This window comes from Onychomys torridus, chromosome 6 (assembly GCF_903995425.1).
Source record: "Onychomys torridus chromosome 6, mOncTor1.1, whole genome shotgun sequence".
Lineage (NCBI taxonomy): Eukaryota > Metazoa > Chordata > Mammalia > Rodentia > Cricetidae > Onychomys > Onychomys torridus.
Genome location: NC_050448.1, coordinates 110,596,806 through 110,618,959, shown reverse-complemented (window position 1 = coordinate 110,618,959; position 22,154 = coordinate 110,596,806). Strand labels below are relative to the sequence as shown.

The 22,154-nt window shown below is 37.8% G+C and overlaps 1 protein-coding gene across 3 annotated transcripts in view; it reads right to left on the bottom strand.

Annotated features, from left to right (window-relative positions):
* The window catches only part of Ube2d3 (ubiquitin conjugating enzyme E2 D3), a 28,907-nt gene that overhangs the window by 5,301 nt on the left and 1,452 nt on the right, over positions 1 to 22,154 (bottom strand). For all 3 annotated transcript variants that reach the window (XM_036189826.1, XM_036189825.1, XM_036189824.1), the window contains exons 2-6: positions 21,865 to 22,017; positions 6,113 to 6,176; positions 5,979 to 6,010; positions 1,458 to 1,535; positions 333 to 438 (exon numbers count right to left, since the gene is read on the bottom strand). In XM_036189826.1, the coding sequence (XP_036045719.1) occupies positions 333 to 438; positions 1,458 to 1,535; positions 5,979 to 6,010; positions 6,113 to 6,176; positions 21,865 to 21,888 (304 nt within the window). In that variant the 5' untranslated portion in view covers positions 21,889 to 22,017. The remainder of the gene's footprint in view (positions 1 to 332; positions 439 to 1,457; positions 1,536 to 5,978; positions 6,011 to 6,112; positions 6,177 to 21,864; positions 22,018 to 22,154) is intronic.

Genomic DNA, 22,154 nt, shown 5'->3' with positions numbered 1-22,154 from the left:
GCTAAGGCAATAGCTCAGTAGGTAAGAGCTCTGGCTATACAAACATAAAGACCTGATTTCAAATTCCCAGCATTCATGTAAAAAGCTGGAAATAGCGAATTATGTCTTCTTGTACCCCAGCATTGTTGGGTGGAGACAGGTAGACACAAATTATTATTTGTGCATGCTAGGCAAACACTCTGTATCAACTGAGCTATATCCCCAGCCTTGCAAGCAACTTTTATTAAAATGTTGGCACATTATCCAAGCAGATTCAAAGATAATACCCCTTAACTATTTAAAAAAAAAAAAATCAGTAGCTGAAAACTATTCCACTGAAATTACTATTTTACCTTTAGAAATAGTTAAAGCAGGAGACCACTGTGATCTTAGAATATCAAGACAAATGCTGCCATTACTGTTAATATTTGGATGATAAATTCTTGTTGTAAATGCAACCTGAAAAAACAAAACACAACACAACCTTTAGATAGCTTTTCCAAATAAAACAAGTACCTTAGAATTTAAAAATGAAGGCGTAAATTTTAAGTCATACCAGTGGAAAGGAGAAGTGACACTATATATATATGAAAATCTCTTAACAAAACCAATTATCTTAGATAATAAAAGCTAATTTTAAAGTTAGCATAAACCCCGAGAGAGGCAGGGAAAGTCATTAATTTAGATATAGAAGGCTAACTCTGGTACTATAGTAACTATCTAAAGGCAATCTGTGAAAGGGCATTTAGGATACTCAAATTACACAGGTACATCATATTCTGATTGTACTTCCACTACAAATACAACAAATTAAAGAGTATAAGCTTTATAACTCAAAGGAACAATTACAATGCATCTTTAACATGAATAAAGGTGGCTAAAAAATGTAATTTAATACACATTATTTTATAGTTATCCATATATCATGAATTTAATAGTTCCAAAAAGTCAATGACCATATGCTCTGAACTCATTACTCTCCTGCTTCAGGCTACAAAATACCAGGACTACGGGTATTGTGATTAATCCAGTGTTTAATACTATAAACCAGTCACCTAAGTGTATTAAGCAACCGTAACATTTTGGTAACATATCTCAAGGCAAAATGATTCTACAGTTTGCTAGATTCTAACACTGCACTGCACTTGAGCACAAACACTTGAGCCTTGCCACTTCAAAAAGGCAAATCTTACCTACATTTACAGAATTAAAATCTGTGTCTAATTCTTAATTAGAAGAATCGGTAATAGCTCAGTATGGTAGCACACTCAACCTTAGCCTTTGAAAGTGGACAGAAAAATTCCAGAAAAGCCTAACAGGAGTCATAATGTAACCACAACTTAATTCTCTATGTATTATTTTTATTCAATACACAAAGCTTAAGCCTCAATTATACGGAAACCTAAATTTCTATGAACACTCGATTCTTCTGAAACAATCCATAAATTACTAACAAGTTTTGGAGGGATAATACTTGCCTTAGGTGGTTTGAAGGGGTAGTCTGTAGGAAAATGAATTGTCAAAAAGAATACACCACCTTGATATGGGCTGTCATTCTGTAAAGAGAAAAATAGACTTCATATGTTTAAAACGTCCATTTTTCTATGACCAGAATTACCTGCTGTTTACACTGCAAAGAAGAAATTAAAATCCCAGCCCTCATACTACTTTTGTTTTCTCAGCCAACATCTTGTTTCCCCACGCTGATCTACCTCATCCTCCTCAAGCACAGGATTATAGCTAGATGCCACCAGAGCTCTCTGCAAAATGCTCACTAAAAAACAAAACCCACCTCAGACTGCAAAACGCATAAAAACTGATAAAAATAAAAAAATTAAGGGAACCAATCGGTGGCATTACGTGAGTTAGTGAGACTAAATCTATGGGGCTGGTGGGTGAGATGCTTCAGTTGGTAAAGGTTGCCTACCACCACATTAGATGACCCGAGTTCAATCCCTGGAATCTCAGGCAAGGAATGGTTCAAATAGAGCTGACTTTCATAGCTGTCCTCTACTTTCACATAGGATAGCACATCCACATGTGTGCACACTCACACAATATGTTGAATAAAAATTAATTCAATAAAAAGAGCGATTGCTGAAATTTAGGCAAAGCCAAATATTAAGCAACTTTAAGGGGTTAAAGTATTTCAATGATACACTAAAATTCCACCCAATCAAGACAAAACCCAAACCAAAGGAACAAAAAATTATTTGGCACCCAACGTGGTAAGAATTCATTAAAAACTGCTCGGCTGGGCTTGGCGGCCCAGTCCAGCTCCCTGCCTCAGTGGGCCCAGCTAGTTCAGTCCATAGAGCATGAGACTCCTAATCTCAGGGTTGTGGGTTTGAGCCCCATGTTAGGCGCTAAAGGTAGATGTAACAGTCTTATTAAATAAGAAACACAGAGCCAAATGCAGAGCTAAAGGCCCAAGAGGTCAGAGCAGTAGCTAAGAGCTGAGACTTAAAACCGCCATTCCTGCTGCTGCAGTCCTTCCCCTCAGCAAGAGACCTACTTCCTGTGTCTTTGACTTTCTGTTCTGCCTTCTCATTGGTTGTAAACCTAACCACATGACCTCCAGGTCTTCTATGGTTGGTATTGAGATTAAAGGCATGTGTCTCCAAGCTGGCTGTATCCTTGAACACACAGATCTGCCTGTCATGTAATCGGGATTAAAGGTGTGCACCACCACCGCTGGCTTCTGCTATGGCTTGCTATTAGCTCTGACCCACCCAGGCTACTTTATTAACATACAAATAAAATCACATTTTAGTACAAACAAAATATCATAATTTTGAGCAACTGATTGACTTCAACCTTTGAAACCGAGAATTAACAGATTCTTTAGAATCTTTCTACTTTAGTTTTATTCCTGTTTCTTTTGCTCCCTTCAAGTATTTGTTCTCTATGGCATTCTTGAAATGGTGTCTACAGATCCATTTTTTTGCTTCTAATCTCTGACCTTGTATTTTACAGTCTCAATTTTCCTCTATAGTGTATTCATTCACCCCGGGCACATTTTCAAGCCTATTAAAATATTGTTATCTACTTTATGACATGCATTCTAATCTCAATACTTCTATGCCTTCCTAAACAAGACAAGGCAGAAAACTAGGTAATTCTTACACTCTCATTTGATTGAATCCTAAAGAACTTGAAGATTGTCAGGTATAGTGGGGCTTTTGCATGTCATCTCTGTACTTGGAAGGTTGAAGCAGGAGAATTGCTATGAGTTTGAAGGCAGCTTGAGAAAGAAGGTTTTCAAGTTCTAGGTCAGGCTTGGTTACATAGAGCAAAACCCTGTCTTCCACCAAAAAAGAACTTATTTCTTGAATTAGCTGCTTCTTTTTGGCCAATGCTGCTGTTTTATAGCTCAAAAGTGTTACTATCTTTTGTCTGTATGTTATGGCAATGGCTTATGAATGCATTTTTCCTTTCGCTTTTCCTATACTCTCTTGTCAAAATGAATTCTTAGATACTACCATGTACTCTCTGCTTTTAAATTTACCATAGCCTTTAAGTATACTCTACAGTACAGTGTCATGAAGGTAGTACAACTCCCACACTCCTTCCTTTTTTCTACTTGGAATATCCTGTCTTCTTACTGTAGTGGTATTTGCTCCACCCATGTCCTTGGGCTATAGGGCCTGAAGGAGGCAGTACTTCTTGCTGTTTTAAGTGACCCATTAAAAGGAAAGGGAGAAGGGTCACTCACATGCCTCTTCTCTCTGCTGCCTGGGAGGTGAATTTGCTTCCGGACAGATCAGAGGACAACTTCAGCTGTCTACTCTATTCTGTATTCGTGAATATATTTCCTCAATTTGTATCTTAATAAATCCCTACTACCCATTAAATAGACTATGTGGATTGATCTTAGTGATGCCCACATGACAAAAAGACCCTACACTCCCTGTGGCTCCTGCCCACAACCTCTGTAAAAGTTAAGCCATGCAAACATGGAAATTACATAAGAGTCTGGAATGTGTCGTCTTTGCTGCTGAGTTAAACCAATATGTGTATTTTAAAGGTATCCTGACTTCAAAATTCCGGTCTAAGGGTATGTTACTCTGGAAAAAGAGGTTCTGCTTTTGTTTTCACATTAGATGAGAACCTGTGCATTGCTTCCAGGCTAATATGGTTTGATCAACCAAGACTCCTAAAAGGTCAAAATAGCCTCACAGACTACTACAGCCAAGATTTAATATAATTCTTAATTTTCTCAGGATCCCCATAAGATTGCCAGCACCCCCAACCAGCAGGAACTTGTATGAGAACCTATGCCCAAATTCCCAAAATATTGTTTATAAATGTTTATTTTTATTTAAAGGGGGTTAATTATAAATGCAATCTCTAAAGAGGAAAAGAGGATATAGATATGATAGGATAAAAGGGTAGAATATTGAATCTAGACCCCCCACCTCCCCACGCCCCGAGCTTAGGACTGAACCCAGGGCCTTGTGCTTGCAAGCACTCTACCACTGAGCTAAATCCCCAACCCCTATTCAATCTACTTTTAAAGAGCAACAACTTGTTTAAAATGTTTCTATGGATTTTGGTTTACTGACACAAATTTGAAGTTGATTTTGTTATACTGTATATATTTTTATTCCCATTTGTGGTATTATGTTTGTGTACCTCATTTCAAATTGTAGTGTATAGTTGAGAAATACAGATTAATAATCAGTCATCTATGATAATCAAACTTGTAGTCATGATAGTTTTTTCATATACATCTATTTCAATTGAGTAGGTAATCTTCAAGACTTTAATGTTATATAGATGGGATACACAGGACACACAGGAAAGTGACCACTGAACTTTGCCTAAACAAGGCGAGATGGTCCTTCAGGTTCCTGCCTCAGAGGTGACTGGCAGACATTCTGCAGGACATAGGGAAAAGCGACTGATAAACTTTGCCAATAGGTGAGACAATCCTTCAAATTTCCTGCTTCACTAAAACGTCAGCCAGACTCTAGGCCTGTAGGCTGAAAATGGATGCCCCAATGTTGCAAAGGAACTTTGGGTGACTGTGCAGGCAGCCAGACAGATGTCTCTGACATTTCTAGAACTTTGGAAGTTGCTTATAATGCACTCCTTGTTTACTTAGCTAATATTATATCCTTATGGGGTCTTTGACAGAATTGAGGTTTAGGTAGTAATAATTTTCCTTTGTCATGATAAAAGAGAAATTAGATATGAAACTTTTAGACTCAGAAATGGAATAGATAAGAATATTTTCTTTAATTTTGCCAAATACAAATAGACTAGATATTATAACTAATTCTTGATTGATAACTGTTTAGTTATATATAATTTTATTATGTTAAAGTTAAAACCTTCCTTCTTGATTAGACAGAAAAGGAGAAGTGCTTGTGGGATGGCTTTCTATATGCTGTATGCGTGGCTCCCAGTGGCCTATGGCAAGAAAGCTTACAGCCAGGCGGGAAATCCAAGTGGAGATACAGAGAGAAGAGGGGCAGAGTCGAGAGAGATGCCAGCAGCAGCCAAAGGAATGACAAGATGCCAGCAGACAGGTAACACCATGGCCACGTGGCAACATAGATTAATTAATAGGAATGGGTTAATTTAAGATAAAAGAGCTAGCTAGCCAGAAGCTGAAGCCATAGGCCATACAGTTTGTAATTAATTATAAGTCTGAGTGATTATTTCATAAGCAGCTGCAGGACCACAGGGCCAGAGGAACAACCTATGGTAGAATGAACTGCTTCCTTAAAGGGAAGCTAATGACTGCTTTTCATTGCCACATAAAAAACAAAAACAGAGTCAATAAAAAGGATTTGGAGGGTTCAGAGATGGTGTACTACAGAATAACATTACAGACATAAACATTTAAGGAATGACATTTCTTATTTTTTTAAAAGCCATGTTAGCTATGATATACCAGAAATACAGTAACACTAATGTATTAAGGTCAAAAGTCTAAAATAAAATTTGATAAAGTAAATATTTTCAATGAAAAGCAAAATTGAAATACTTACAGGTCCCATAATTGTGGCTTGCCAATGAAACACTAGAAAGGGGACGAAGGAAAAACAAAACAAAAACTTCATTATTCCAAAAACATACAACCCTTTCTAAAGCTGGTCATTAAAAAGAAAACCAAGTTACTTACTGTCATCTCCAACTGGACCTGCAGAACATTGTGCTGGAGGGTCACGGGCCAAATCACTAAGTTCCTAAACCAAGACAGAAGATGGTAGGTTATGTAGTCTAAATTTAAGAAAAGATATGCAGTTAAATAGTAAACTTACATCCTTAAAGGGACATGCATTCATGGTTGAAAAAAAAAAAAAAGATCCCATTAGCGGAGAAAGAAATCTTAAGTAATTTTAAATCCAGCTCCTAGAATACAAAGCTTAATGCAATGCTTAATCAGATGCATGCTAAGAGTTATAGTAACATATATACACCATTAAATTTTTATTATAGGAACAAAAGTTAACCTCTGGACAAAGTATAGTAGTAGCAAATGCCACCAAAAGTTTAAAAACGTAGGCAAGGCCGAGATCAACGTATTTGATGAACTAACTTTCCAGACCATCTTAGATGCTCCCTGTTACCTGTCATAAAACCCTTTTCGCCCAAAATCTGACTCCATTTTCCACCCGAAACACCTCTTATCTAGGGTTACATGCCCTTTCCTGATTAATGTAGCCTATTAACTCAGTGCTCATTTTTAGCTGTTCTTCAATGACCGGCATGTACATGATAGCTAGCACGTTGTATTAAAAAAGTAGTTTCCTTTATTAGATTCATAAAAACCAGTAATGATTCTGCCTTACTAGTGTTTTATCATCAAAAAATGTTAAGTACATATACTCAACCCAATGTTAATGTACTGCTGCCTTCAACACTTACATTTATCTCTATGGCCCAAGTCAGTTAAGAGCCACTTCCCTTCAATACCCTCCCCAATGAATACAGGGGTAGCTTAAGTTCTTTATACCTACCACATCTAAATATGGAAGTAGTCCATAAACAGATTTCCACACAACGCCCCCCCTCACCACCACCAAAAAAGCTATTTGCTTGCTCTGGGCTCAATCTAACATTAGCTAGTCATCAGATCCTCTCTCCTTCCAAGTGGCCCAACTAATATGTTTTGCTCCATTTCTGATTTTAAAACACAAAGAATCATCTTGGCTTATAACAACATATCACATCAATTCATTTAACTGAACACATTAATCTCTCCTCTCAATGAAATTTACTAAACAATTCATAAAGTGTAGAATATTCTGAATAAGCACACCTCCCTCAAGAACTCATAGAAGAGAAATTTCCAATTTAAATTCCAGAAAAATCAAATGCCTTGGCCAAAGAACACAAAAAACCATAACAGCTCTTATTGAGAGCATATAAACATGGAAAATACCACCATACAGTAACCAATTCAAGAAATTAGTAAAAACAATGCAGTTTTAGTAATGTATTTTGTAGAAAGGGATGCCAGCAGAGAGGAGGGAAAAATGGCTATACTGCTGATCTGACACAAGATAATGTTTTTTTTAAATTCCTGCCCTCTTTTTATCATAGTCTGGAGATTCACAATCCAGCAAATTACCCTCCCACCTCCCCACCCACCCCCATTCTACTGGTTTAGGAAGCAAATTTTTTTAATAATGAATAAGTTTGTGCTTGAGACTACCCCCATTTCTGACTACAGCTTCACTCACAGAACAGACTGCCTGTAGCTTTCCATCTCTCACAGTTTTAAGATAAGCAGGCAGCAGCTGCCAGCAAGGGGAGGAATGGACTAAACAGACTCCTCTGCAACTAGTGAAGTGTACTTCATACTGAAAATATATCCTACTTCCTACATAAATAAGCTATATGATCACCACAGAGGAGCAACACACTATCTAGAATACATCATTCTACTCAGTGTTCTAGAAATCCAGAGACTTTTAATAGCTTATATTACTAACTTCATTTTATTTTGGATATAAGATTTAATATATATGGTGTACAAGAATGAAAAATTCCAGTATCTCAAGTATGGATATTCTACCATGTGCTATATTTAAACACTTTAAGCATAAAACCATACACAGCTGTTTTGTTTGAGACAGGGTTTCATCATGTAGTCCTGGCTGGCCTGAAGCTCTTTGGCTTTAAACTCAGATATCTCCTTGCCTCTGTTTCCCAAGTGCTGGGATTAAAGGTTGTGTGCCATCACTCCCAGTTGCATGCACACACACCCTTTTATTGAAAGTAACTACACAACTCATTTATGTCATGTACCATTAAAAGAAAATGTAAACTTCAGTGAATTCAAATTTCTAAATGACCACTAGGGATTGTTTGCCTATTCAAGTCCTGTGTATCTTCCCTATTGTATAAAACATGACCCCAAGTTTAGACTTCCTCCTACTTGTTAAGGTATTAACTACATTAAATACACCAGAATCAACAGGCACAGTGGTACACACCTTTAAGCCTAGCACTCAGGAGGCAGAAGCAGGCAGATCTCAGAGTTTGAAGCCAGTCTGGGATACACAAAAGACTCTTACAAAACACAAGACTATCAGAAATGGGTATAAAGGACCTTTACTTTGCATACTCAGCAGATGCTGCTTTGGTTTCATCTATTAAAAAGCCTATGAAGTGAATAGAATTCTCTCCTTAACATATGATTAACTAAGATTAGCAAGCCTCATTTCCTGGTCCTTTTCAGATAAACACCTCCTCCTTTTAAAGGACTACATACAAGGCTCAAATACACAAGTAGACGAGAGCCTTACTAACCAACTCCTCCAACCCATGTGAATGAAAATTTGTTTCTGCTGGCTACATAGCATGTACCTACTTGATATGCTATGGCAATGGCTTCTGAACTAAAAAATTAGCAATGTGATGTGTACACCAGGAGTGGTAGTAAGGCTTAAAGCATCAAAGCTCCTAGATGACATGATGGCACAATTTCATCCCTTTTCAAAATACCAGTGGTTCTATATTTATCTTTAAAGATTTTTTGCGAGGGGTTGGGGATTTAGCTCAGTGGTAGAGTGTTTGCTTAGCAAGCACAAGGCCCTGGGTTTGGTCCTCAGCTCTGAGGAAAGAAAAAAAAAAAGATTTTTTTGCGATTATACTTTACAAATACAAGTAGTTTAATTCTAGTCTGTTGAAAGGATTGAAAACAAGGCTTTTTTTCTTTTTTCCCCTTGTAGTCCTGGAAACAGAACCCACTACTGCCTCAGACACCCAAGGCAAGCTCTTTAGCACTTTACCATGGGTTATATTCCCATTCCAAACACAAGTCTTTCCCGGGACAATTTAGCAGAGTACTAAACACCTGACTACTTCTGTGCATTTATTTATGTGTATACACCATTCTTCTAGGTGTCCACAGAAGTCAGAGGGCATCAGATTCTCCGGAATTGCAGTTATAGGCTACTTTGTAAGTGATCTTAACAGCTAAGCCATCTCTAGCTCCCAACAATATTCTTTCAAATGAAGGAACTTCAGAAGTATGCTTTCAAACTGTTGTGGTCTATTCTAACAAAAATGTAAAAGGGCTGGAGAGATGGCTTAGCAGTTAAGAGCACTGGCATCAGTTCAGTTCTAGCACCTGACATCCTCTTCTGGCCTCTGTGGGCACCTACACATATGGTGCTCACACATGCACAATTCTTAAAAACAAAAAATGGCTGTCAAAAATTTACAAAAAAAAAAAAAAGACTGAGCAATGCAGCATGATACATGTCTTCTCCATCCTAATCCTGGGTAAAATACAAAATATCCTACCAAACTCAACTAATTTTTTTTTTGTTTAATGTTTCAGTGTTTCAAGAACTTATGTATAAAGTGACAAAGTTCCATTCTGACATGGACTTGAGCCCTCTAAATTTTGTTTTTGTTCAGAATCCACTGGAAATCTTTAAAAGTCACTCAATTGTAAAAAATCATTCAGTTTTGAATAAAATGAAATCATTTTTGCATGTGTGCTCATGGGCATGCAGACCTGGGTTTGTAAAGCTACCATGTGGATGCTGGGAGGTAAATAAAGTTCTACATGAGCAATAAGTGCTCTTTTAACCACTGAGCATCTCATTAGCTCCCACAGCAGTAACTTAACTGCTCTAATGTGTTTTGGAAAAGCAACAACAAAAGTCTTTCCTGTATTACCCAGATTGGTCTCATCATGGGTTCAACTAATCCTTTATGTCAGCATCCTGAATAGCCACAACTATAGTTGTGAGCTCAATTAAGAACTAGGTTGCTGTGGGATGTTCTGTATGCTATGAACCTATGTCACTCTGGTTGATAAATAAAAAGCTGATTGGCCAATAGTAGCCAGGCAGGAAGTATAGGCAGGATAAGCAGATAAGGAGAATTATGGGAAGAGGAAGGCTGAGTCAGGAGACGCCAGCCCACCATCCAGGTAGCAGCATGTAATGGCACACAAGTAAAGCTACAGAACACGTGGCAATATATAGATTAACAGAAATGGGATGAGTTTAAGTGTAAAAGCTAGTCAGTGGTAGGCCTGAGCTAATGACCAAGCAGTTTTAATTAAGTCTCTGTGTGTTTACTTGGGTCTGAGCAGCTGTGGACCAGGTGGGGCACAGAAAAAATTCAGTTACACCAAGTTTTAAATTCAGCTTTTAAATAATGCCACTAAAATGTCTCCAATTTGTTTAATAAATGCCCCTTAAAAAATTATAATACTAAGCAACAGTTGGGTATGGTGGCAGACACCTGCGATCTCAGTATTAAGAAGGTTGAAGCAGGAATATCACTGGAAGTTGAAAGCAAGCACGAGACTTTATCAAGATTTGGTTCATACATGTAGAATTCAACAATCTTTGTGGACCGACAATGTGTGAAGTAAAGATAATACTAGCCAGGCAGTGGTGATGCACTCCTTTTCCCAGCACTCAGAAGACAGAGGCAGGTGGATCTCTGAGTTTGAAGACAGCCTACAGTACAGAGCAAGTTCTAGGACAGGCTCCAAAGCTACACAAAGAAACCCTGTCTCAAAAACAAAAGACAATATTAAAAAGAAACAAAGCAAGAAATCAATTAAGCAAACTGGTTAACATGTAAGGTAAGAATCATGCAGAAAAATAGATCCCACCCAGTTCATTTAGTCAACATATGAAAATTCTGAGTTGGAGAGGACAGCCTAGAAACAAATTATCAAATATTTACAGACGTTAGGATTGGTTTTGTATATCCTGATAAAGTTCTAAGAATGCATTCCAAAATAATTCAAAATTAAGAAGGGATCAGATACCCTGAAAGTGACTAAGAACTTCAAGGAAGGAAAAAAAAGAAAGACTGAAAAGAAATACCAAAAGAGCAAAAGATCCCTCAATCTACAATATTGATCAACCCTTTATATGCTTTGCCAGGAGCACATACCACCCTATTTTCAACATATCCAATAGGATAAAATTCACCTTTAACACTAAAACCTCTGATCAGTTTTACTGAAATACTGTATAGAAAAACAAACAAAACTAGGTGGTGGAAAGGTGGCCCAGTAGTTCCTATGACCCACTATGCCCTTTTCTAACCTTGAAAGGCACTGTATGTGGCACACACACATACACACTGAAACCTCACAAAATCATCATACCAAGTCAAAGAAACGATATTCATACTAAGTAACATGTTGCTTATCTCAGGCAAGTCAATTATTTTATAGGAATGTTTGAAACAAGAAGTGTCTCAGATTTCAAACATACATGTGAAATTCTATAACAACTGCATATGCAGAAGATATCGTGGGGGCTAAGTCCAACCAAGCACAGAATTTAGTCATATGTACCAGCTATGCCAAAGGCATTTTACTTTTAGTGAAACCCGTTACAGGACATTGAGTGTATAACTTTCCACTTAAAGCTTTATGGTGTTCCTAAGAAGCCTTGAATTTTTAGATAGGCTCTTTTCAAAAACTGAGGGTTTTTTGTTTAAAAAAAAAAAAAAAAAATCAACCAACCAATCCAGTATTAAATGACTTTTTAAAATGCATGGTTTCAAGCCGGGTGTGGTGGTGCACACCTTTAGTCCCAGGCAAAGGCAGGCAGAAATCTGAGTTCCAGGCAAGCCTAGTCTATATGGTGAGTCCCACGACAGTCAGGGCTACAAAGTAGAGAGAGAGACTGTGTCTCAAGTTATCAAGTCTCACAGAAATGACCTGCTAATCCCAGGAAAACCCACTTTCATTAGTTATAATGACAATCTTCATTACCACTACTTCATTATATACAAGAATCAAAACAGTAAAAACAAATTTGTGTCTGTGTGTGTATACTCATTTAACTGGACTTTTGCAGTATAATTTTCTTAAGGAGTGGGGAGGATCTATTTTAAGGTAAAAAATATTCACCTCCAAACTCTATGCTCCATCCCATAAAATAAAGATTTAAATTTTAAAATATTCATTTAAAATCTATACATCTTACCTATGCAATACAAATAGCAAAAATCATTTAAAAGATGGAATATGTGCTTTCTCTGATGTTATGAGTTTGGAATCTTTTAAACTACCCAAACCTAGTATTCCCCATCCTGTTTTAATTCTAAAATAGGAATGTCTATTTTAATGTGAATGTCATTTAAATCTCCAGACTACATGATCAATTTTTGTTTAGCAGTCTGAAATATCCTTTAAGCATCTAAAAAGTCTTAAATTCAATGACGTTTGGACTGGGGAAATGGCTCAGCTGATCAACTGCCTGACTCAAGCATGAGGAGGACCTCAATTAACACCCCTGGAATCGAAAGTTGGTGGTAACCCTAGTTTTATGATAGGGCAAATATTTCCAGACCTTGCTGATCAGCCCATCTAAACAATCAATGAGATCCAAGTTCTACTGAAGACCTGTCTCAAAATATAAGATGGAGAGAGATTACCAGATGTTGGCCTCTGGTCTCTAACAGGTATGCATCCACATGTAAACTCTCTCTCTCTCTCTCTCTCTCTCTCTCTCTCTCTCTCTCTCACACACACACACACACACACACACACACACACACAAGTTCAATGATGGTTGGCCTAAACAAAAAAAAATATCTACCAAATAGTTTTAAAATTATTTCACTTATTATAAATAAAGATCAGAAAACAGTATGGTTGAACTATAATATATCTAATAACTACATAATATACATCAAGGTACTATCTGAATAAATACAAGAAAACTAGTTTTCTATATGCTGCTATTTATGGATCAGTAAGCCTTTAAAAGCTAGTATTATTACTAGCTAGGCGGTGGTGGCACATGCCTTTAATCCAAGCACTTGGAAGGCAGAGGCAAGCAAATCTGAGTTTGAGGCCAGCCTGATCTACAGAGTGAATTCCAAGACAGCCAGAACTACACAAACTGTCTCGAAAAGCCCCCCCCCCCCCAAAGGCAGCCTGCATTACCATTTCTTTAGAACAAAGGCATAATTTCAGAAAGTTTCAGCTTTTTTATTTCCTTCTTACTACTCAAATAATTTTCTTCTTCCCCCTTCAAATAATTTCTAAGTGACTATTTGCCAAATTTCCATTTCCAAGACACCTCTGCAGCAATAATCAAAGAAGACATAGTAAGTTCATACACTAAAATCTTACTCTATAGTCAACACAAATTTAGGTCAAGGGTTTTAATAATAACAAAGAAAAGCAGCAGCATGTCTCTAGTTCTAGCATTTGGGAGGCAGAGACTGGAGGACTACATTCATTCTGGGATATATGCCTCAAATAATCTTTCCACTCAGAGTTTTATGTAGTATTCAACCAATGAAAATCAAATAATGCTTTTAAATTAACAAATTGTGTTCATGACAGGAACAAAGAATGAGCAGACCAGAAGGAACACATAGGGCAGTAAAACCAGAGCTGACTTTGCAAGCTACCAAATATGCTAGATCTCAAAATGCTAAGAAAAATAAAACTAAGCACAAGTAGGCACAAGACAGACAAAAAAACTAAACAAAACAAAAACCCCAACAACACCACAAATCATTTAATCTTAAATTGAAAGGTATTCAAATGTCCTATACATCTTGAAAAGGCAATCATTATGTTTGCCAGGTAGTTATTAAACAGAAAAACCCACGTAATGGTAGGGGTTGTCAAAGTACACAGCTTAGAAAGTTTCCTAGAAAACCTAGTACTAAAATATAGTTTGATAGAACAAAGGATCAGGTAAGAAAAAAGTTGATTATGCTTTAAGAAACATATCCCAAAAGTATTAAGATACTGGAGTTTTTAAGCACAATGAACTAAATCTGGATTTGTTGAAATACACTGGAAGTACAGTATTAGAAGTGATAGTCTTAATCATGTGCATTAGTTTGATCTACAAACTGATATTTTTTTTTACTATAGATCAAACAAAATATAGACAACAATGTTCACAAGATCAGTTCCCTGAAGCTATTCACTGTTAAGTCTACATCACACCTGACTGTGAATTTACTGAGTATAGGGATAAATCTTTTTGAAGTTATATGGTCTTCTTTAAAAAGGTTTTATTTGTATGTTTTTGCCTCCACGTATGTCTGTATTGCATGTGTGCCTGGTACTAGGATGCCACTATATGGATACTGGGAGCTCAATCCTCTCCAAGAACAGACATGCCTACATGTCCTAACCTACATGGTCTTAAGTGAAAGCTAATTGAGACAATGACTTGTTTTATGCCAAGGGGAACATTCCCCTTGTGTTTTTTGCCAGTTATTATGTAGACTAATGAAATCAGAAGACAGCTATTGAAGAGACTGGCCGATATTAGGAGTTGCTAAATAAAGGCTCCACGTTCCTTGAAGGGCAAATAAGAACATAAAATATCAGTAAGAAGCTGTACTACCTATTTAGAAAGAATTACCTTCCCCTGAAATGCTTCTCTTGAAACTTGGCGCACACATGTGTTAACAGGGAGAGCTAAACCCATTTCCTACTGACAAGCTATTTTTCTTTAAAAACCTGGAAGATCTAAGAAGCTGAAGAGGCCACTCTACCTTTTTCTAATCCAGAAAAGATCCTGAAAGCTCTCACAAGGTCTAGTTCACTTCATTAGGTTAAAATCTCACAGAAGGACTGCAATAAACACCACATACCCAACCTATTTCCTGAAGTCTTTTTAGGCAGCAAAATTATTTGTACACTAAGCAAAATCCTAGCAACCAGTGGTTAGAAAACTGGGGAGGGCAACAGGCATGACCAATACATTTTTTAAAATTATTTTTAGTTTTTGTGTATGAGTGTTTGCCTGAATGCACATGCATATGTTTATCCAAGGAAGCCAGAAGAGGAGATCGGATACCCTGGAACTGGTGCTAAAGAGAGTTAGGAGCTGCCTTGTGGGTGCCGGGAACTGAATCCTCTTCTTCTAAAGAGCAGCCAGTGTTCTTAAGTGCTGATCCATCTCTCCAGTCCCCAAGTTTTTATTCTGGTAAATTTCTGAGATATTGCTAAGAGAAAGCCCACAGAGTTTAAGAGGATCCTTACTCCAACAATTATGGGATGGAGGATCTCTGACAGTTCGCTACTGAAAACTTAAAATGGCTGACAGCAAGACCTACACCTAAACAATATTGTAATATTGTGGGTTATTTTTTTGGGGGGGGGGGCACGTTTGTACCTCTATTGTCTATTTTGGCTGGTAATGGGCTTTACTACTGTACTTTACAGTAGTAAAGTAACAAAAGACTACACTAGTAGATGGCAAATGTATTAAAAACGCTCAAAGACCTAAAGAAACAATACTGGGAAAAAACCATGGAAATATAAGATTGTGAACAATGGGGTTGGGGATTTAGCTCAGTGGTAGAGTGCTTGCCTAGCAAGCGCAAGGCCCTGGGTTCGATCCTCAGCTCAAAAAGAGATTGTGAATAATAATATATGTCTCTATCATAGTTTACCTCAGACCTATTAACTTATTTTTCACGAGAAACATTACCTGTCACATCAACACAGTACTATGAAAGTCAAGTTTCTACTATTAACTCTAATATTAAGGCCTAACTCCATAAACCCATTCAACTTTGCAGAGTTCTGTTATAATCTGAAAGGCCTGTCAAATTTTTATTCAATACAGAGGCAAGGCCAAGTTCATGAATTACATCCCTAAATACAGTACATTACTACTACACCTCCAGGTGATAGTATCAGTTGTCCTAATCTGACTCTCTTGTATTTTAGTACATAACAAAAGGTAGTAACAGATTTCCTATCAGAATTTTTACTATTTTTCAAAGTTAATTTCCTGTATTTTACTTGGGAGCCCACTTTTCCAAAACTCAATCTGACTTGACTTACAATGGAATCAAAATAGCCCTTGCTGCACACCTATTCTGAATAACATTTCTGAGATGATACAAGGCAGGAAGCAGGAATAGAAAAACCTCTAAAGTGTTGAGATTAAAAATCTTATCCCAACTGCTCATTACAACAACTGCTGCAACTTCAATTTCTTATTTAACAAAAAATGTCAAAGAAACAAGATTCTCAGAAATTTATGGTTACTACAATTATTTCCAGAAGATACTTGGCAAAAGATTATGATCTGAACAAACTTCACAGAACTGTAGACATAAAGAATCAAAAGGAATCATCAATTTAGCTGGCATAGTTCAGGTAGGAGGATGAAGTTTGAGAAAGCCCAGACACATCAGACTATTTCAAAAAGCCCAAACTCAAAGCACCACAACAAAACCCACCCCTTTTAAACTCAGGTTTGTAACCTTTCCCAAGGAATCTTAGTTTCCTTTATCCTAAGGATTACAAGGTGGGGATTACAAGGTGGGTTCTGTACACTATGCTGCCTTACATCACTAACAAGGAATTAGCTTCCTGTTTAGTTCTAATTATAGGTGGCACAAGTATGCTTGTTTATTAGACAAGGTACTAAGAATGGCTTGAGTGAATAATACTACAATTTTCCTTCCTTAGATCATCCTTGAAGGTAAGTCACTTAAGATTATTCAAAGCTAGGCCCAGGCTACACGCAAATGTAGCCCTAGTAAGGCTCTATCTCAGAAAGAGAAAAATCTTTTTCTAAGTAGTATTGGAGTACACCAAAAGAAAGCTTTTATCCATGAAAGCAAATCAGGCATTTTGCAGATATGAAAAATAAAGTTAGCAGCAACCCAGCGGTAGTAAATACTTAGTGGTTAGGATTAAAGTTAATGTGAATAAGCATTTCCATCCTGAAACATCTAACCAAAAGTACTGAATCACAACTGAGAACTTAAATAGAACAAAACCGCCACAAAGTTACCCAAAAGGTCCCTAGAAGATAAACAAGGTATAAAAATACAAAATTTTCCCCTTCCCCATCCCACATAACAAGCCTGAGGACCATTTGTTTTGTATTGAGACAGGATTTATAGCTACATTGCCAAAGCCACCTCCAATTTGTATTGATTGCCAATACTTTAGTCCCCAGAATGTAGACTACAGGCATGTACTACCTTAGCTGCCCGAGGAATTTTAAGAATACATGTTTCAAGGCAAACTGGTTATAAACCAAGATATTAAATGTACTCAACATTACTGAAGTTTGAATTAAGATCACTGTCATAGTAGCAAGCTCCTAAAACCCCCATTATGATACAGAATAGTAAAGAATTTTGATAAACCTTGGAAAATAAGTTATACAAAGGAGATAAACACATGAATGTGTTTAATGCTCCCCCCCCCCCCAACCAAAGCGGATTCTCATGAATGATGATGGCCTTCCTGAGTTTTTATCCTCTGGTAACACATTATACAATTACAACCCCAATGAAGCACTGATGAAATTAACCCCCAGAGGTTTCTAACTAAGAGCAAGTTTAGAATCCCTTAATGTTTTCAAAATTATATCTTTCTAAAAGTTGATTTAGTAAGATCTCACACTGGGGTATTCTTAAAAAAGCCAGAATTTGCCTGGCAGTAGTGGCACATGCCTTTAGTCCCAGCACTCGGGAGGCAGAGGCAGGTGGATCTCTGAGTTCCAGGCTAGCCTGGTCTACAAAACTAGTCCAGGACAGGCTCCAAAGCTACAGAGAAACCCTGTCTCGAAAAACCAAAAAGGCCAGGATTTTCTGAAATAAAAATGTCCTGTCAAAACCTACCTACACAATAGCTGTAAGTCAAACTCAACTTCAAAATGTAAAAATAAAAACACGAATAAAATTTGCACAATCAATCAAAAAACTGGGCATACTGGCCCAGTCCTCTAATCATCATAATCCAGCACTCAGAAGGCTGAGACGGAAGTGCCTTCCTTATTCCAGACCAACCTTTGTGTGACATCCTGTCTCAAAATTTAAGCTGAAACATTTTTAATCAACATCAGGAAGCTGAGGCTGGTTAAGATGGCTCACAGCGCATAAAGGCGCTTGCTTAGAATGCAAACAATCTGAGTTCAATCTCCAGAACCCATGGTAAAGGTGGGAGGTAACCCCAGAAGTACTTATGACTTCCACACCATACCAAGTGCTCCCCCTTACCAATAGCATCCCAAGAACTCAATTAAAAGCAAACCAACCAACCAACCAACAAAAAGAAAAACCTGAAAACTGATTTGAATGTTAACAGGCACTTGAACCCAGGAAGCAACAAAAATGTAAAGCTTGATTGACAATGTAGTTACACAGATAGCTAGCTTTCTCCAGTGCTTTGAAGAATAATTCAACTTAACCTTTATGAGCATAACAAAAATGGAATCAAACCTATCGGCCTTCAAAGCTTGACCCAGTAATTTGTGTACTTTAAGACAATTCCAGCACTTAACCACCAACACACAGCAGTTTCTAGCCCATAATGGAAACTACTTAAGAATTAAATACATTCCAGTCTTAATTTACAAATTAGCTTTAACATAAAAATCAGACTAAATCCTCATTATTTCTATGAGGTAGAAATCAGCATATTTCAGGAAAAAAAAAACCATTCGTTTAGTAAGAATTGAAATGGTCCAAAAGATACGTCTTTTTTTAGTGTTTTTGGAGATGAAATACCTTATTAGAAACCCATTACTCACTAGTTGTGTGACTGAACAAGTCAAAAGTCAACTTCTGTGCCTGTTACCTCATCCACAAAATGGAGTGAGTATCTCACATGGCTGTTTTGAGGTCTACTACACAAGAGACCCCATGCTAGGTCTTAGCTACCACAGAAACCTGAATGGTATAAAAATGCAGTGGTTACCAGAGCAATCTAGAATTAGAAGGCCTGGGTTCTAGTCTCAACTCTGCTACATCAACAGCTGGATGAAGTTTTTGTTTCTTTTTTAAATTTAACAGTGACTTAATTCTTACTTCATAATGAAGATGTCAACTGCAGCTAATTTTCCACATTTGTTGCAAAAAAAAATTACTTACAAATTATTGTTTAAAAGTTATGAAACAGTGCAAATACTATAAAACAAAATTTTTGGCTTGGATTATGTTTAGATCTTTAATATAAGTTCTCAAGTTCCCCAAATATCTAACAGTTATTTTTGCTTTTAGAGTAGTAGAATTTCTTAAAGCTCCCAGAACAGATTTGGAATTCAGCTTTTAAAATGCCTGTGAATAACAGGACCACAGTAGAATTTGGTTCAAATAACAAATACAACACGAGAGTAAGTGTAAGGTTATCTGGACTAAAAAACATTAATAATTATCTATGGAAAATTAAAAACAACAACTTGCTCCAATTGATCACTAAAGCTTACAGTGGTATACAAAATTTAATAAAATACAGAGAACTACAGGCATGTTAACACTTGTTGGAGGAAATCACAAGAATTCAAAACAGGGAGCAATAAAAACTCAAGATAATGGCTAACTAACTGGCTCCTTAATTTTAGAGAAATGATGCCTTAAGGGGAAAAAAAAGCATCCTCTTTCTGAACTTTCAAAAACTATGGCTGCATCTGAGTGACATTTTAGAAGAAGTCTCACGATTCTGACAATGTTTTGGGGGGGAATCTAACAGGTAAGTTAGAAATATTCTTTAGGTTGAATCAGTGATGTGGCATACAAATAGTTCTCTAATGTAGAAAGTTTATATATCCAGTATCAACATTCTTCAAACTTAAAAGATGTGTGTTCTCTTGTTATTCCAGTATCTAGAAAAATCCCTGGCATCAATCAGGCACATAGCTAAACTTCTTGATTCTAACTCAAGTGTTTTCACTACAAATGTTTACAACTTAACCTACTGCCTCTAGAACTTTTAAGTCATTAAAATGGTGCCAGAGCAGCTGGGCATCACCTGTAAAACAACAACAACAAAAAAAACCTGTAAGGCCTTCCATTAAAGTGTTTTACATTTATAAAAAAAAAAAAAAATCTATGGGTCTGAATTATTTTCATTAGTACTGAATGTTATGGTCTTCCGTATTAAGTATGCTGCAAAGAACAATTATGCACCTCTAATGTGAGATTCACTCCCCAAAATTGTCAGTTAAGTGATTATTCTAAAGTTATCTATGCAAAGTCTTGAGTCCTAAGGTTTTCTCTCCTTTGCATTATCATCAAGAATACACACAGTTCAGTTAGAGTTTTGCATGACGTCCTAAAAATCCCAAGATTTCAGCATCAGTATATTCAGGTAAGATTTTAACTTTCACGAAACTCTAGCCTTGCCAATTAAGCCTAGCAAGTTATCCATATTAAGTAACTAGAAATAAAGTAGCACCAGATAGATCTACTGTAGTCAATCCAGATCCGGGATGTTCTTTCCAGAGTCTAAAAACTATCCTACAAGAGCCCAAGTTTCTAACACCAAACCTTCCTATTTTGTCTTCTATTAAGACAGAGTTTATTGCACATTTTTTTCAAGTTAGCTGTAAATACTCCACCCTCTCGATTGTGCAAGAACCAAATACACCCCACACAGGCACAAATTAAGGAAAGAAATTCAGTCTGAGAGTTTCAATTTAGGTTAAGCCTTGTAGGCATAGGATCTTAGAACTCCCTACAACCAGATAAACGGTTAACACTTAACAGAGAACATTTTCGTATTAATAGAAAAGGAGATGCCAGAAAGAACTCGAACCAGTTCAAGCAGCCGCCATCTTAAAATGCGGGATAGAAGTTAGAGCAAGAAAATGAGACTAAACCACCCAAGGTGGTGGTTCTGCTCACACTATACCTCTGAAAAACCCTAGCTTCTTCCCAACTTAAACCAACAACTTATCAAATTATACTGACCTGAACAGGCCTCCGTAAGGAAGGGTTCTAAGCAAAGCACTGTCTTCCTGCACTGTCAAACACCCCCACGCCCCAGGGATCTTTCTGAAGGCATTTACATCAGTTCCCGGTGCTTCAGATAAATAGCTTCGGGTGAGAGCTGCTGCGACCACACAACACAGGAAGTGGCAACAGTGCCACCTCCTCCCAACCCCACTTGGTCTTGTGTAACTGCCCAGATTGGGTTAGACTTCTGGGCAGACTTCGTCACTACCTTTTAGCAAACCGAGTTCTGTTTATAATACCCTGACCCTCAGTAGAGTTCGGAACAAAACGCTTTCTTTCTCATCTGTTTCGTTCCTTTCTTCCTAGAAGGTCTATAGCCACAGTACAGCTAAACAAGTTTTGAAGAACCAAGACTAGGAAGCAGTACTATGACACCTGCCCGAGGGCCTCTACACAATTCCACTTCCCAAACCGGACTAACTCTTCGTGAGGCCGAAAACCGAGGCGCCTAGAAGCCACGCTCCCTCGCCCATAATCTGCAGATTCTAGTAAAATTCAACCCAACATTTCGCTTGCCAAAAGCACTCAGTTCCCCCAACTTAAAGCTCATTTCATAAATAACACCCCGCGTTGCAGGCAGCCCGAGAAATGCTATCTTCAGAATTGTGTCCCACTCCCACACTTTTCTCTGGGGCCGGGAGCCCTCCTTTCTTCCCATGACCCCGTCCATACCATCCAGCCCCAGCCGTTTACCTTATTAATCCGTTTCAGCGCCATAGTCTGTGCTGCTCGCCGGGCTCCTCACTCTCCCGATGTGCACTCCAAAGGTCCGGCCAAAAGTCCTGCTCAGCCCGGCGGCGAGGAAGGATTGTCTCTTCTCACACCGGCTCTGCCAGACACAGGCGCCTTGTGCAAAGAACGGGGCAGGGTCAGCCACTCGCCCCGGCCTCGGCGAGAAGCCCTGCCGATTCCAGCGCCCGGAAAAACCGTCGCGATCCGGCCAGGGCGGGGTAGCCAAGCCGCACCAACTCCTCCTCCTCCTC